Below are 14,720 nucleotides of genomic sequence, written 5' to 3'. Positions count from 1 at the left end.
GGAGTCAGCTGGACCAGTTTGTCAATATTTATTTTCTGAACGATTGTGTCCTTTGTCAGTTAATCGAACCGTTCAGGAATATAAAAGAAGACCTATCACAGGTTGTTTTCCAATGTGTGTACAAATGGAACCAAACGGACCCTTACGGATCCATGTGATTCCATTTGTACACTCTCAGTGTTACATACCTGTTATGGTCATTCACGGCAATCTCTGTATGTGCTTCTGGTAATATTATCGTCTTGGTGACTGCTCTCCATTCCGACATGTCGCCACTCCGACAGTGACTTCTTATTGTCGGAGTGGCGACACTTCCATAGAGGTTAAGTTTAGGGTAAGGGTTAGAGATAGGGTTAGTGTCGGAATGGAGACATGTAACCTATTGTCTTCTCATTTTGTATCGAAGGGTTACCGGTATGTTGGATTATCACACAGTCAACAAAAATGAGGCAAAGAAATAATTTTAACGAAAAATGTCAGCATGGTGATGACCCCTGTTCCTGTGTTGGACCTTGGGGTCTTGAAGATTGACGTCTTATTGCATGTACAGCTTATGATTGAGATCCTTCCTGTCATTAGGGAAGCTCTTTCAAGTGCTCATCAAGAGCTTGCTTGTCTAAAGTAAAGTCGAGTTCTGTTTGGGACACTTGATAGCCGCCAATTAGGAACCTAAGTATTTTCTGACCCACCTCCACCCTACAAATCAACACTGAGCCCTAAACCCTGTGGACCTTTTTTGTGAACAATGAATGTGGTGTCCACGTCCAATACTTGGCACTACTAGTTGCTGACGGCCAGGCAAGTTTAGATGCATTTTCAGGTAAGGCATTTGAGAATTGTGTGGAGGCAAAAACAAATGACTGGGGTGACTCTTTGTAGCCTAATTACCTTGAGCAGTTTACTAGGGGACAGCCAAGAGACCTAGTACGCTCCATATGCCTCCTGAGAGAGGTTATGCTTCCGCTAAAGAGCTGCTAAAAGAACACTTTGGAAACACTTTGGAAAAGAGAGACGACAACGTTTTGGACATCAGTTTATTGAGCACACGTTTTAACATCAACCCTGGCCATCGGCATCCAGCAGCCAAGTATTGGACACATTGGGCACTACATTGAGGATAAGTCAAGCGAGCTGGCATAGATCTTGGCATAGAACTGTGGATTAATACAATGTGGGGTAGGTTACTTTCATTTTTATTTATTTATGTTTTATTTTTTGTCTTCGTTTTCAGTTTGGATGAGGGTAATGCCCACTATGAGAACACACTGGCAACAAATTATTTGAATTCTTCATTACAACTCTTGTGTTTCATAAGGTACATCAAATATCCACGACCTGAATATGTTTTTAAATGTTGCCACTGTTGACTTTATAGCACTTTTCTGAGTCCCCAAATTCGCTTTACATGTGTGAGGGGGGCTAAGGGGAGAGGGTAGGTAACTTTATGAGAAAAGAAAAAAAAGATAGGACATTGCAATAAGAGATAAAAACAATAAGACAATAAAAACAATTGATACAAGATCAACTGGGGAAGGCAATTGTAAACAGACGTGTTTCCAGGGTTTTGCAAGCATTTGTTTTGCACGAAAAACATTCCTTGATGAAAAGTGATGAGTCATCACTTTTCACACTTTTGTGGGGGTCGTTTTAGCCCAAGGAATGTTTTTCGTGCAAAACTGAACGTTTCCCCTTGGCCGCACTATGAAACCAGGAAGTCACCTTAAATTAAAATGTCTTTTATAAGTAAATCTGTGTATGTAAAAATGATATTACTTATTACTCAGATATCTTAGTTTTAGCAACATTGATGCTTGATGCCTCCCTAGTTGATGTTGTTTGTTCCTTATCTGTGATTAATTCCTGACCGTTACCGTTATGTCTGAGACTTTGGGTTACTGTCTATGTAGCTTGAGTTGGTGCCCTCTTGCGAGTGCTGTGCATGAGGTTGCTCCCCCAGAGTTAGTGTTGAAGTGTCCTTGAGCAAGACACTGAACAACTAATTGCTCCCGATGAGCAGGTTGGTGCCTTGCATGGTTTCCTCCGCCATCGGTGTATGAATGTGTGTGTGAATGGGTGAATGTAAAGACACAATCTCTGTAAAGCGCCTTAGATAAAGGCACTATATAAATGCACCATTTAATACACTTTCACGACCTCCACTCACTTTCCCCAACCTCCACCGACCTTCATCCACCATGAGGTTTAAGAATAAATATAATCAAGGTTTTATTGTCACTACTCTACAGAGACAATTATAATTCATAATAATAATGCTGCCTTATTTCCCAAATGTTTTAAGCTACTGTATTCTACTGCATTAGCTGTGTAATGTTTTATTGCTCCTGTCCTGTCTTATGTCGTGTTTTTATCTGCGAAGCACTTTGTAACACTGTTTTGAAAGGTTGAAAGGACTAGGTTCACTGATCAGAGCCATGGTCACTGTCTGAGTTATGGCCATTTGAAATGTTAAACACTGATTTAACACTACTGTTGTACCACCTGTCCCGCCCCTCTTCACACCCATTGGTTGCTGTGTCTTGGTGGGACACTCGGTGGGACACTCCATCCACTACCATTTTAATTCAGTGGATTTGTATTGTTATTCTGTGTGTTCAATTCTAATTTTAAACTTGGTTTCAGTAAAATGGAGCTGCTCAGTGGCATTATAGTGACTCAGCATGTTTTTAAATGTTTTAATTTCTCCAAAAATGATGTTTTAGCAAATTCAACACAAAAAAGGCGGAACCAGGGCGGGACAAGGCCGATAGAGCCTGCTGGTTGGTCAGTCATAGCCTAGTAAACTGAGTCCTTGGAGGAGGAGTCTGGTTTACGATGCTAGGTCAGTCAGGGACAATCAGAAGGCTAACAAAGGGTGATTTTTTTGCTGCGACTAATCTGTTGTGTGACCGTGGTGCGGTGCCCATGGGAGCCCCCACTCAACAGTGTTCTTGCCATATTTGGTACGTATTGCACCCATTGGCCACCTAGAGACCACTCCCCCTTCACTGACAACAGTCAGTAAAGGGGGCGTGGTCAGGGTCCATGTTTCTCTGTGTTCAACAAGATGCATCTGATCACACTCACCCTTGGGCTTATGCTGTTACAAACAGGTAAACCATTTTGAGTCTTTTAGCAAGCCTACTTGCACAGTAAATAAGTATGTAACTTTTAACATGCAGCAGCATAAGGAAATGCACACATTTCTGACACATTGTGGCTGTGAAGCCTGGTTTAGAATCTACAGAAGGCTATAGCAGTGTTTCCCAAACTTTTTCTGTCTCTCTGTCTCTCTGTGTATCTGCCAGTGTGCCAGTGATCACTCCCACCCCAGTGCCAACATGGGGTTGTCTAAGGTCGCCTACCCTTGGACTATACCATTATGGGATCTAATAGGGGTGAAGCTATGTCAAATATGTATCTGTAGGCCTATGTATTGCATCTGTAGGCCTATGTATTGCCTATTTTTCTACATGGGTTGTGGGGTGGGCAAGGGGCGGGGGAAAGGAGATCAAGCAAGAAGAAACAGACAAAATAGCCTATCTACATCAACACATTTTTACACATCTCAGGCTGGTTGTCGCTGGCCTCTTGTGGTTGAAAGTATCAACAACTCTTACCAGTGTGGAAATGAATTACATCTGCTTTAATTTCTACTCTTTTTCATAGTTTATAATACTATACAGTAAACTAAGTGCACAGAGTTGGGCAGGCAGGAGCATTAGAAAATTGTGGGAATCAAAACACAAGCATGTCTGTCTCGGGACACTAACTTAATACTTGTCACATTAAACAGACTAGTCTCTGCCTTTGATGTGTGTGAGGACCGACTGCTCAGTAGTTTGTTGTAGCCACACAGACATGGAGCTATATTTTCGTTCATCCCTAAACTTCATGGACGAAAATAGGGACCATAATGTCAAACTTCTGAGCATCACAAACTACTGAGTAATACTGGTATAACATGACTACTGCAGGTATCTCTGAATAATTATTATCACAGATCTTCACCTACACACAGTTGAGTAATAGAAGTAATAGATCTAATTTCATCTAGTGGACAGTGTATCCAATCTATAGCCTGGCGTTGCTCATACTAATTCCTCACTGCGTATCGGATATTAGTCTGGACTCGCGGGCAGAATTTTCATTTCCAAGGAGTGGGTTAAAAAAAAATGGCTCTGGACACGATTGGTTAGACCAGACCAATGCTGGGCCCTGATTGGTTCCCCCACATTGTGGGGGAGAGGAAATTGATTCACAATTGAGCATGGCCAGACCCATATTCGCCAAGGGCATGTTTCCCCCCCTATTCATGGGTTGCATTTGTAGTCCTACACCAGCCATTTTGAGGACCAACACAGGTGTTTTGATTAACGTAGAACATTAGTTCTATGCCAATCAGACAAATAGAACACCTGTGTTGGTCCTCAATATGGCCGGTTTAGGACTATTAACGTAGAACATTAGTTCTATGCCAATCAGACAAATAGAACACCTGTGTTGGTCCTCAATATGGCCGGTTTAGGACTACAAATGCAACCCATGAATAGGCGGATTGATCTGGTTCCAGGCTATATCCAATCCTGTGCAGACACACCCATGCCTACAGCCTTGAAGTAATGGTTAAAATGGTGTTTGAAGTGTATAGGAAGGGGCCGTATCTGATAAAATATTGTATCAAAATATTGAGTCTTGGGTGTTCCCAAAAGCCTGATTAGATGTTAAAATGACCAAAGGTTTTTTGGAAAGTGAAATATCCCTTTAAAATAATAATGCAGTAATTGACTGCAGCTGCAGGTAAAGAAACAATAATAAAGATAATACTTCTCAAAAGTCTTATTTCCACACCAACTCTTTTCAACACTATTCCTCAGTGAGGATCATAAATCAAAGGGTGGTAAAGGTATGAACAGTTAAACTAACACACTGCTCCTAATACACATGCATGATGGAATGTGTTTAATGGTTACATTAGTTTTCTATTGTAAACTGACTGTCTTCTACCTGTTGTCTCAGGATATGCTTTGAGATGTTACGTGTGCGACCTGGAAGGTGGAATAACCTGCACGGATCAAATAAAGAACTGTCCCAACAGCTCTGATAAATGTGTGGCAACAACAATCAGAGCCTATGTCGGTAAGTAACAGAAACAGAGGTATAACCTCTTTACTTTTGTGAGGTCGGTATATTACAGTATCTTTCTGGTATGATTAAGATAGTATTTGGTAGAGATTTAATATCTTGCTTGTTTTTCTTTTTTTTTTTAGAACATCGCCAAGTGGATGGTACTGAGAAGAAATGCGTGCCAGATGATAAGTGTGTTAATGGGTCAGTGGGTATGAAAGGAGTAATTGTGTTCAGCCAGTGTTGTATCACTGACCTCTGCAACGCGATCAAACGTAAGTAATTTGTGGGTCACGGACACATCTGGGTCCTTTGATTTATTTGGTCCCTACATTTTGTCAAGACATTTTCAAAAAAACATTCCCCCAAAATGAAATAAAAAAATCATGAATTAAAAAAAAAGAGAAGAAATTCCATAATAAGAAAACAAATGTTTAAGAAGTAGTGAAAATAGTCACTCTACATCTACAAGCTCATTTCGCAGCATGTTGTGAGCTTGTAGATCTGCTGTTTTCACTAGTTTGGGTCCCGGGCAAACGTCTAATCTCTCTTTTGGGTCTTGACCTGAAAAGTTTGAGAACCACTGTTTTAATCTATGTTTGATAAACTCTATAACCACTACATAAGAATGATAAACTCTACAACACTGTACATTATGAATGATAAACTCTATAACTCTGTATATATGAATGATAAACTCTATAACCACTACATATGAATGATAAACTCTATAACCACTACATAAGAATGATAAACTCTATAACTCTGTATATATGAATGATAAACTCTATAACCACTACATAAGAATGATAAACTCTACAACACTGTACATTATGAATGATAAACTCTATAACTCTGTATATATGAATGATAAACTCTATAACCACTACATATGAATGATAAACTCTATAACCACTACATAAGAATGATAAACTCTATAACTCTGTATATATGAATGATAAACTCTATAACCACTACATATGAATGATAAACTCTATAACCACTACATAAGAATGATAAACTCTATAACTCTGTATATATGAATGATAAACTCTATAACCACTACATATGAATGATAAACTCTATAACCACTACATAAGAATGATAAACTCTACAACACTGTACATTATGAATGATAAACCTATAACACTGTAGGCCTACATATGAATGATAACACTGTATATGAATGAGGAAAAGATATTCATGAAAACATATAGTCCAACTCCAAGGTGTATTTACATTTTATACTGTACATTTAACCCTTACAGCTCCTGTCAACGCTACTACCCAATGGTTTGAAGTGCTACGCTTGTGACGACAGTAACTACTGCTCCCACATTATTTCATGTGTTGCTGATCAGGATCACTGCTTCTCAAACACCGGTAATAAGATGATGAATTTATATGATGCGTCTCCTTTTCACCCAAATAGTTCACATTGTGTCTGTCAGTTTTCTATATCACTGGTTCTCAAACCTGCTTTAACTAGCCCTTACCCGTTCAAAGATATGAGCTCCGAAATGATGTGCAGTGTGTGGGTTATGGGACTGTGCACACAGTATATGAGGGATGGAAAGTAACTTTAACTGGTGTTTGCATGATAATATGTAGGCGCATCAATGTAAGAAATACCCGTTTCGTTTAATGGCTACAGAGATACTGTGTTCCACCCCCCCCCCCCCCCCCCCCCCCCCCCCCAATCGGTACACATCCCCCCAATCGGTACACCCCCCCCCCCAATCGGTACACATCTGTGTCATGTCCGGACTTACAAAAGATGTCCGAAACCAAACAGGAAGTCGGCCATTTTGACTTATTTGTGGCGTTTTCACACATCGTACTTTAACGAATCCCTCTTAGGGGGTTAATCGGATCAACCTCAAATTCACTCAGCATACACAAGACACATTAATGATAAGAAGTTGTGCGAGTTTTCGCAAAACAGTGTGACCATAGCGAAGCGTCAAACAGGGGGTGCCCCCTCTTCTGATTGGTCGATACTTGATTGTTCCCTTTTTTGGCTATAATTCATAAACCGTTTGTCGTAGTAACTTGTGGGTGGTGTCATTTGACTTGTTTCAGAGTCCTCGTCCTTAATTGGTTTAACTTAGCCCTGCCCCCTCTACTGATTGTTCAACAGTTGATAGTTCCTATTTGCTATATCTTTTCAATGGTTTGTATAGTGTAATAAGTGTGATAGTGTAATAACGCAATAAGTATACGAGTGTAATATTGTAACAGCCTATTGTAATATTTTAAAGTGTAATAGTACAATAAGTGTAATGGTGTAATATTGCGTGGGTATAGCTGTGAGGCCCGGTAATCGCTGCTTGCAGCTTTCATTTTTTATTAATTAATTTATGTATTTATTTATTTATGTCACAGAGACAGACAGCGAAGGAAAGGTGGAGAACCATGTGGGCTGCATCTCAAAGAGCATTTGTGATCATGACGGAGATGATAGCTGCTGTGAAGGTGACTTGTGCAACAATGCTGATTTTAGGGCTAAAAGGTCTGGAAGCACTGCTGTCACCCCTATAATCACTGCTATCCTGGCATCACTGCTATTGGTCCTTTAAAGAGGTGGTGTCATTATAGTTTTGTTTCTGGTTTTCATGTGTCTAGGACAGGGGTTCCCAAACTTTTTTGTCTCAGGGCACCCCATAAATATATTTTGTTTTAATCCGAGGCATCCCAACATTATAATTTTCACTCCCAGCACCTTATATTTATAGAATATCGTCGTTGTCGGGTGGAAACCTTGTATGTCCAAAACCGTTCGTTTTGTATGTATCATCTATAATGTACTAAACTAGGGAAAACAGCAGATCTACAAGCACACAGTGTGCTTGTAGATCGGCTGTTTTCACTAGTTTTGTGCGACAGTCTTGTATGATGAAGCAGGGCTTTGCTTTATCAAAAGACGTACACATTTGAAACTTGGAGATACAAGGTTTCTGCCCGACAGTGACGATATTTAAAGGACAACTTTAGTTTTTTACAACAAGGGTTCATATTTTAGATTGTAATTAAAGAATATATAAGATGAGTGTTAAAATTATTTCATTTACTTCTTTCTATTGTTTTAGAGATTCTTATTTCAGTAGTTGGGGCATGTGTACAAGTGGCTAAATATGTCATTTTACACAGAATAAGCCCATTCCCAAGATACAACGCAACCTTTCATGGTTGGATGTGACTTATGGGGGCTAGAAGTGTTACTGTAAATAGCAATAAAGAAACTGCTGGCTTATTGTGTCTAAAAAGACATATTTAGCCACTTGTACGCATGCCCCCATGCGTACGCATGCCCCACATTTTAGCACGGTAAACGCGATAAAACAATAGAATGAAGCAAATGAAAACATTTTAACACTCACTTTTTCTTTTCTCTAATCTAAAATATGAACCCTTGTTGTAAAAAAACAAAGTTGTCCTTTAAGTGATTATGTTTTGCGAGGAAAATGTTGAGATAACAGCCATTTTGGTTAGAACTGACTGAAAATAACTTTGTACCTCTAGTTTAAAATGATACAAAATATGTTTTCAAGTGTCCAAATAAATTCCAAATATTATCAAATTATCTTGCGGCACCCCTGGACTGCCGTCGCGGCACCCCAGGGTGCCCCGTCACCCACTTTGAAAACCCCTGGTCTAGGTGGTTAACAGTACTTCATTAGCCCCCCTGGTGTGGTTATGAGCAATCCTTTGCATTATGGATTTTTTTCTCGAGGCTGCCACCTTGTGGGTCAAAAGTGCCTATCCAAAAACACAGATAGAGTGACATCAATCTATCTGGAATCATCCCCTCCCCTTTTAGCATTCACCCAACACTGTGGGTGTGGCTAACTTCAGCTGGGTCACCACCCACCTGGACAACCAGGCATACTTAATGAACTGGTGGATGTGGCCAAATAAAAAACAAATTTTAACTCTTTCTGTACACTTTTTTGGAAAACATCTTCCTCATAGTATAATCATAATACCTGATAATCATGTTTTAGGGCAGGGGAAATCATGACACTTCATCTTTAATCACTGCAGTTACAAGTGTTACTGTTATGGGCGGGGGAAATCATGGCACTTCATCTTTAATCACTGCAGTTACAAGTGTTACTGTTAATCCTGCAAGTACTGCTGTTAAATCTCCAAGTCTGGCCAGGGAGACAATCTTGGAAGATGGCAGATTTCATTCACAATTTTTCAATTCAGGGATTTAATCCTAATCCAGAGAACACATGGGTAATACATCAAATGCATGGAAATCTAGGATCATTGGTGAACCAAGAACCTATCGTCACTCTAACAGTAGAATAATAACCAAATAAATATAAATATTCATTCCTAAAATGTATTTTTTTATGGCTCATCAGTAAAGTCCTGACAATTCATACATGGGCGTGTTTTAAAAAAATAACCTGGACATGTAGGTTTTATCAGTATAATGCATATGCTTGTTCCGTGTTGTTTCATTCTTTATGTGAACAAAAGGCTGTTTTAATGTTTTTACTTTTTATTATTTCTGTAGAGACCTCCTTACATTTGGCTACACTGCCATTTATAAACATACCTTATTAACTTAGAACCAATGTCAATACTATCATGTATACAAGCTATTCAAAAGAGACAGAATCATGTTTTTTTATATATTTATTAATTATTTTTTTTCTCTCTTTTTTAAATACAAATATGTTTTTTTTTTTCTCTCTCTCAACAATTTCGGGCACCCCTGGCCTGCAGTATCTCCGCAGACCCCTAGGCTAGGGGGGGTCGTGGACCCCCTGTTGAAGACCCCTGCTTTAGACATTCAACTCGTGGTTAGACTGAGCTGGTAGATAGTTTCCTATCAGACTCATCTCACCGCTACTCACCAGCTAAGCGTGGGGTGGCTCAGAGTAGATGACAGAGTACAGCATCTTGCAATGGGCCTGGTGTACAATATACACTACACCACTAAGATACCCATGTACCTGACAAAATACTTTTTTAAGCGTTAAGGATGTCCACAATTACAACATCAGAGGCAGCGCCACAGTTCAACCCAGGCAAAGGGTCAAACCTTTTCTCCTGCTATACCACTAAAATGTGGAACGCCTTACCGAAGGCCTTAAAGGAGTGTAAATCCCTAACATCCTTTAAACTCGCCCTGAAAAACCACTTACAGGCGGCAGCTGCTCGTAACTGGTAAAAACAAACCTAGCACCAGCCTTACCCTCCCCCTGACCCCTCTATTGTAAATATCTACTGTATATTATTTGCACTGTTTTTTTTTCTGACTGTCTACTACTGCATAGTACTGTGTTCTATCTGTCTGTCATTCAATGTTATATGAGATACATAAAGGGTTCCTGTGCAAATAAGCCAAAAAGCTTACTAGGATCTCGATTTAGTTGACCGTGTACCAGTGAACTGTACTGTCATGAAACTGTACCTTTTCCTATGCAAACCTCTTTAAAGTCTTCAATCAATCAATCAAAGCCTCCTCTATGTAATTTCATATTGTATCTTAGCAACACTGAAAGCGTCACCTCTCATTGGTTGCGGCGTGGCGTCATGAGTAAAATGGGCCAATGAGCTGCCTGGGCGCATTCTAAGGCACCAGGTTCGCACAGCTGACAGGCAGAGACAGTAACACAACAACGAGGGGGGGAGTGTTGGGTTACCCCTCTCCATTACGAAACCCAGCCATTCCGAAAAAATCGTCAATTTTCGGAATGGCAGTGTTTTGGAAATAGAAAATAGCCGAGCATGTAAATCGTCTATTGTCTTTGTGCGCGGCCCCGTACATAGAAGTAAACATTCACTACTACGCAATCAATCTGTGATATGGTCCCGCCCAGAATACCATGTGACCTACTGTATCATATTCATTTCATAATGTTAATTTTCGCGGCATGACATCACGGCAAACGACCCAAAACCCAGGAAAGCCTTGACTATAGTTACAGACTCAGCGAACACAGCCTTGCAATAGAGAAAGGCCGCCACAGACAGACCCCGCTTCCAAGGGAAGACAGGCTATGTACTGTATGCACCCACCCACGGCACACAAAATGCGGTGGAAACAGAGCTACACTTTCTAACCACTTGCCCACTATACCAAGACATCGACAGAGACACATACTTCCCACAGATAACGCACACCCAAAGTGAGTTTGTAAACATGACCAATGACAAAAACTCCCATATGGAGAAATACAACAATGTGCGAACACAGCAGCAAGATTTGTGAACTGTTGTGATAAAAGGAGGCTAGAGAATGGATTACAACCACTACACCCTAAGGTCTACAAACCATTGAAGGGCATCCAGACCTACTGCACATACAGCATAAACAGAGCTACTAGTACTACCTTTAAACAAGCTTTAAATTTGAGGCTTTTTTCTTTTCCTTCATTTGTATGCTATTGAAATGTTATTGAGAAAGATGTTATTTGTTCCAAAAAGCTTCATACCCTGTATAGGCCAAACGACAATGCTGTACCCCCTCCAACTGTATATATGTTCCCCATTTTTAACAGTTTTTATTGTTTTGAAACTTGCTTTTGAATATAAACGTATGTTTTCTCATTCCAATAAAGCTCCTTTGAATTTAAAAATTGAATTGACATCATACCTTTAAGTACTCAACAACTAGAACCAGCTGGTGTTAGTGTCACAGACAGTTCACACAACTTCCGGTTCCAGTTTTGGCTCCCATGATCGTCAATGGCGCATGCCCGGCCATGTCGGCGACCATACCTTGTTTATAGTTATTATCTTGGGTTTGATCTTTGATGAGGTGATGTAACATGACTGTAATGTAATCACTTCCGTTACGGAAGGACAACACTGTAAAAAATAAAAAGTTGAGAAAACTCAACATTTTAAGGCAACAAACTTCAGAAAACTTTTAAGTTTAGGGCAACTTAGAATTTTAAGTTAAGCTAAAATTATGAAAGCTGAGGCAACTTAAAATGTTAAGATAAACCAACTAAACCAATTTAAGCAAAACTTAAAGTTTTATGTTTGATTATCTAACTTAAAAGTTTTCTAAAGTTTGTTGCCTTAAAATTTTGAGTTTTCCCAACTTTTATTTTTTACAGTGAAGCTACGACATTTCTCATGGTATGCGGCATCCTTCGGTCGCAAATAAACCAACCTGCGTTGTCTCCCCTCATGTCTCAGGTCAGGGAGGTCAGTACTCTGACCTCCCTCCACACATGGGTCAGTGAGGGGGTCTCCTGACAAGCAAAGCTTGACCACCTCTCATTCTGAAAATGAGACTAATAACTCAATGGTTCTTAATAATGGACACCTTCTCTTGTGTGCTGTGTGACTTGAGATGAGATCATGAAGCTACAGGAAAACATATAGCTTCCGTTAGCACACCATACTCATTGTGCTTGACATAGAATGCTGCATCTCATAAGAAAAGGTTTTACACCACACAGCTGTGGGTGTGTGTGTGTGTGTGTGTGTGTGTGTGTGTGTGTGTGTGTGTGTGTGTGTGTGTGTGTGTGTGTGCGTGCATGCGTGTCTGTGCGTGTGTGCGTGTGTGTGGTTTATTTTCATTGGTGGCATGTGAGCTGTGTTGTGCAATATAACAGTAGTGTCTCTAGGTTTAGGGCATTGAGGATACAGTATATTCAGGTGTTGTGAAGAGCTGGACCAAATAACTGCATAAAGAAGTAATTTGTACCTTTATGAATGAAGTCATAAAGGTACAAATGGCTGTAGCTAGACATTCTGATAACATTGACCTCCAAGAGGGAGATCCAGACGAGAATGACCCCACAGCAAGACCAACTGAAGCAGAGGGAGTTTATGAGACCCTTGATCTCAAAAACATAGACGACACAGTCTATGAAGCTCTTCCGACCGAGAAGGAGAAAGATCTACAAAAGTTACTGCAGTCTGGTAAGATTACTGTCGCTAAAACTAAAAAAAGTTGGCTATTCAAATATAGCAGATATACAGTACAGTAGGCAGCAGATATGCAAGCTCTCATCGTGTCACTTCGTGCCACATTGCGAGCATGTAGGCCTACGTACTGTACTGTACATACATTTCTTTTGACATTTTTGATTCATCTTGAAAGTGTGCAAACTACTGGTTTAGAAAGCAAGTGTAGAATCGGCCTCTGGTCTTAAGCACCCCAGGGAGTTTTTAAGTTGCATACTGTCCCCCTAATATGTGGTAAAATCACGCTCTTTCGAACGACCATCATTTCGACCGGAGGGTTAGCGACTCACTCCACGGAGGTTAGGGTTAGGGTGAGGGTTAGAGTCGGGTGGCGAAAAGATGACATGTAGTAACAGCGACACGCTCCCTAATATGTGAGGGGGCCGTGTTTTTTCAATACATTTTTTTATTATTTTCACCAGAAATCAAATACGTTTGTTTTCGACAAATCTAACATGGATAAAATGGAGTATAAAGTTATGAAGGGGCCGTTTCTGATAAAATGAATATTAAATATAAAAATATTAACATACACATACGAGTCATTCCACGAAACCGGTACGATTTGAGGTCCCTCTAATCCTTTTAGCTGCATTTTATCTATTTGGTCACCAAAATTGATTTTTAAAAGCTTTTATCATTAATTGAAATGTTCCCTTTAATATTGTGTAAAACTTACATACATTTTATCTTAATTCCAGAAATTATCTTCCCTTTTTTTAGTAGACACCACCTATTTTGTACATTTTCTCATGTCCCGGATGGCTGCTAAGGAAAGTGGACTTGAGATATAACTACTAAAAATGTAAAATAATCCATAAATTATGCTATTCACATAAAACCAGCAATGTACTCTATTGCTGGTCATGTTTAGTATTTTAATAGATAGATGATTTATCATTAAAATCACATATTATAGCTCCGTCCCCCAATCGCACTCAATCCCGTTACAAAGTCATTCTCCTCTCTGTAAAAAGTATGAACTGCTCCTTTAGTAACATCAACAACATGCAATGGCATTCTACAAGTCTTCTGACCAAGATGCTGCAGAAAGAGGACATTTCCCAACTTTTTACACCTATTTATAGTCATTTATACTTGTGTGGTCGTAAAGCTTAACAACTCAACCCCGTTACATGAAATAAAGATAGAAAACAATCATTTGTGAAAACTATCTTTGTTATTTCAACAATGTATCTGATTTCCTAATGTCATGCATGCCATGTGGTCTCCTCTTAATCACCGCAGGTAGAGTAATTGCCATCTTGAGTAAAAAATCTCAACCCCGTTCCACTTAACCCCGTTATCAATGTCAACCCTGTTAAATGGATTATTCCATATAAAAATATTAATTTAATGCCTGGGATGGGAAAATATGTTTTTCTGCATGTTAAATATGTCCTTAATGGTGTGGGCTATTCAGAAAAGTAATTCATTTCGATCAAATTTTCCCGAAAAAAATGCCCAAATCGTACCGGTTTCGTGGAATACACATTTAATCTGTCTGTGGCAAATTTTAGATTTTCTTCTTTACACATCATTATAATGTTCTTATTTTGATCACAAGCCTCAATTACTGAATGTCAAGTGTCCATTTGAAATAATTAATTTAAAATAAAAAGATGTGGTATGTATAGAAACAAAGAGTCCAC

The 14,720-nt window shown here is 39.5% G+C and overlaps 1 protein-coding gene across 1 annotated transcript in view; it reads left to right on the top strand.

Moving 5' to 3' along the window:
* Positions 1–3,049: 3,049 nt before the first annotated feature.
* Positions 3,050–14,720, top strand: part of LOC308303185 (uncharacterized protein) — a gene marked incomplete at its 3' end in the record, with an annotated part of 28,702 nt that continues 17,031 nt past the window's right edge. The window contains exons 1-3 of the mRNA XM_080747509.1: positions 3,050–3,110; positions 5,017–5,136; positions 5,268–5,336. Of these exons, the coding sequence (XP_080603635.1) occupies positions 3,065–3,110; positions 5,017–5,136; positions 5,268–5,336 (235 nt within the window). The 5' untranslated portion in view covers positions 3,050–3,064. The remainder of the gene's footprint in view (positions 3,111–5,016; positions 5,137–5,267; positions 5,337–14,720) is intronic.

This window comes from Nannobrachium achirus, assembly GCF_963921795.1.
Source record: "Nannobrachium achirus genome assembly, chromosome: 18".
Lineage (NCBI taxonomy): Eukaryota > Metazoa > Chordata > Actinopteri > Myctophiformes > Myctophidae > Nannobrachium > Nannobrachium achirus.
This window is presented reverse-complemented; position numbering and strand designations above follow the sequence as displayed.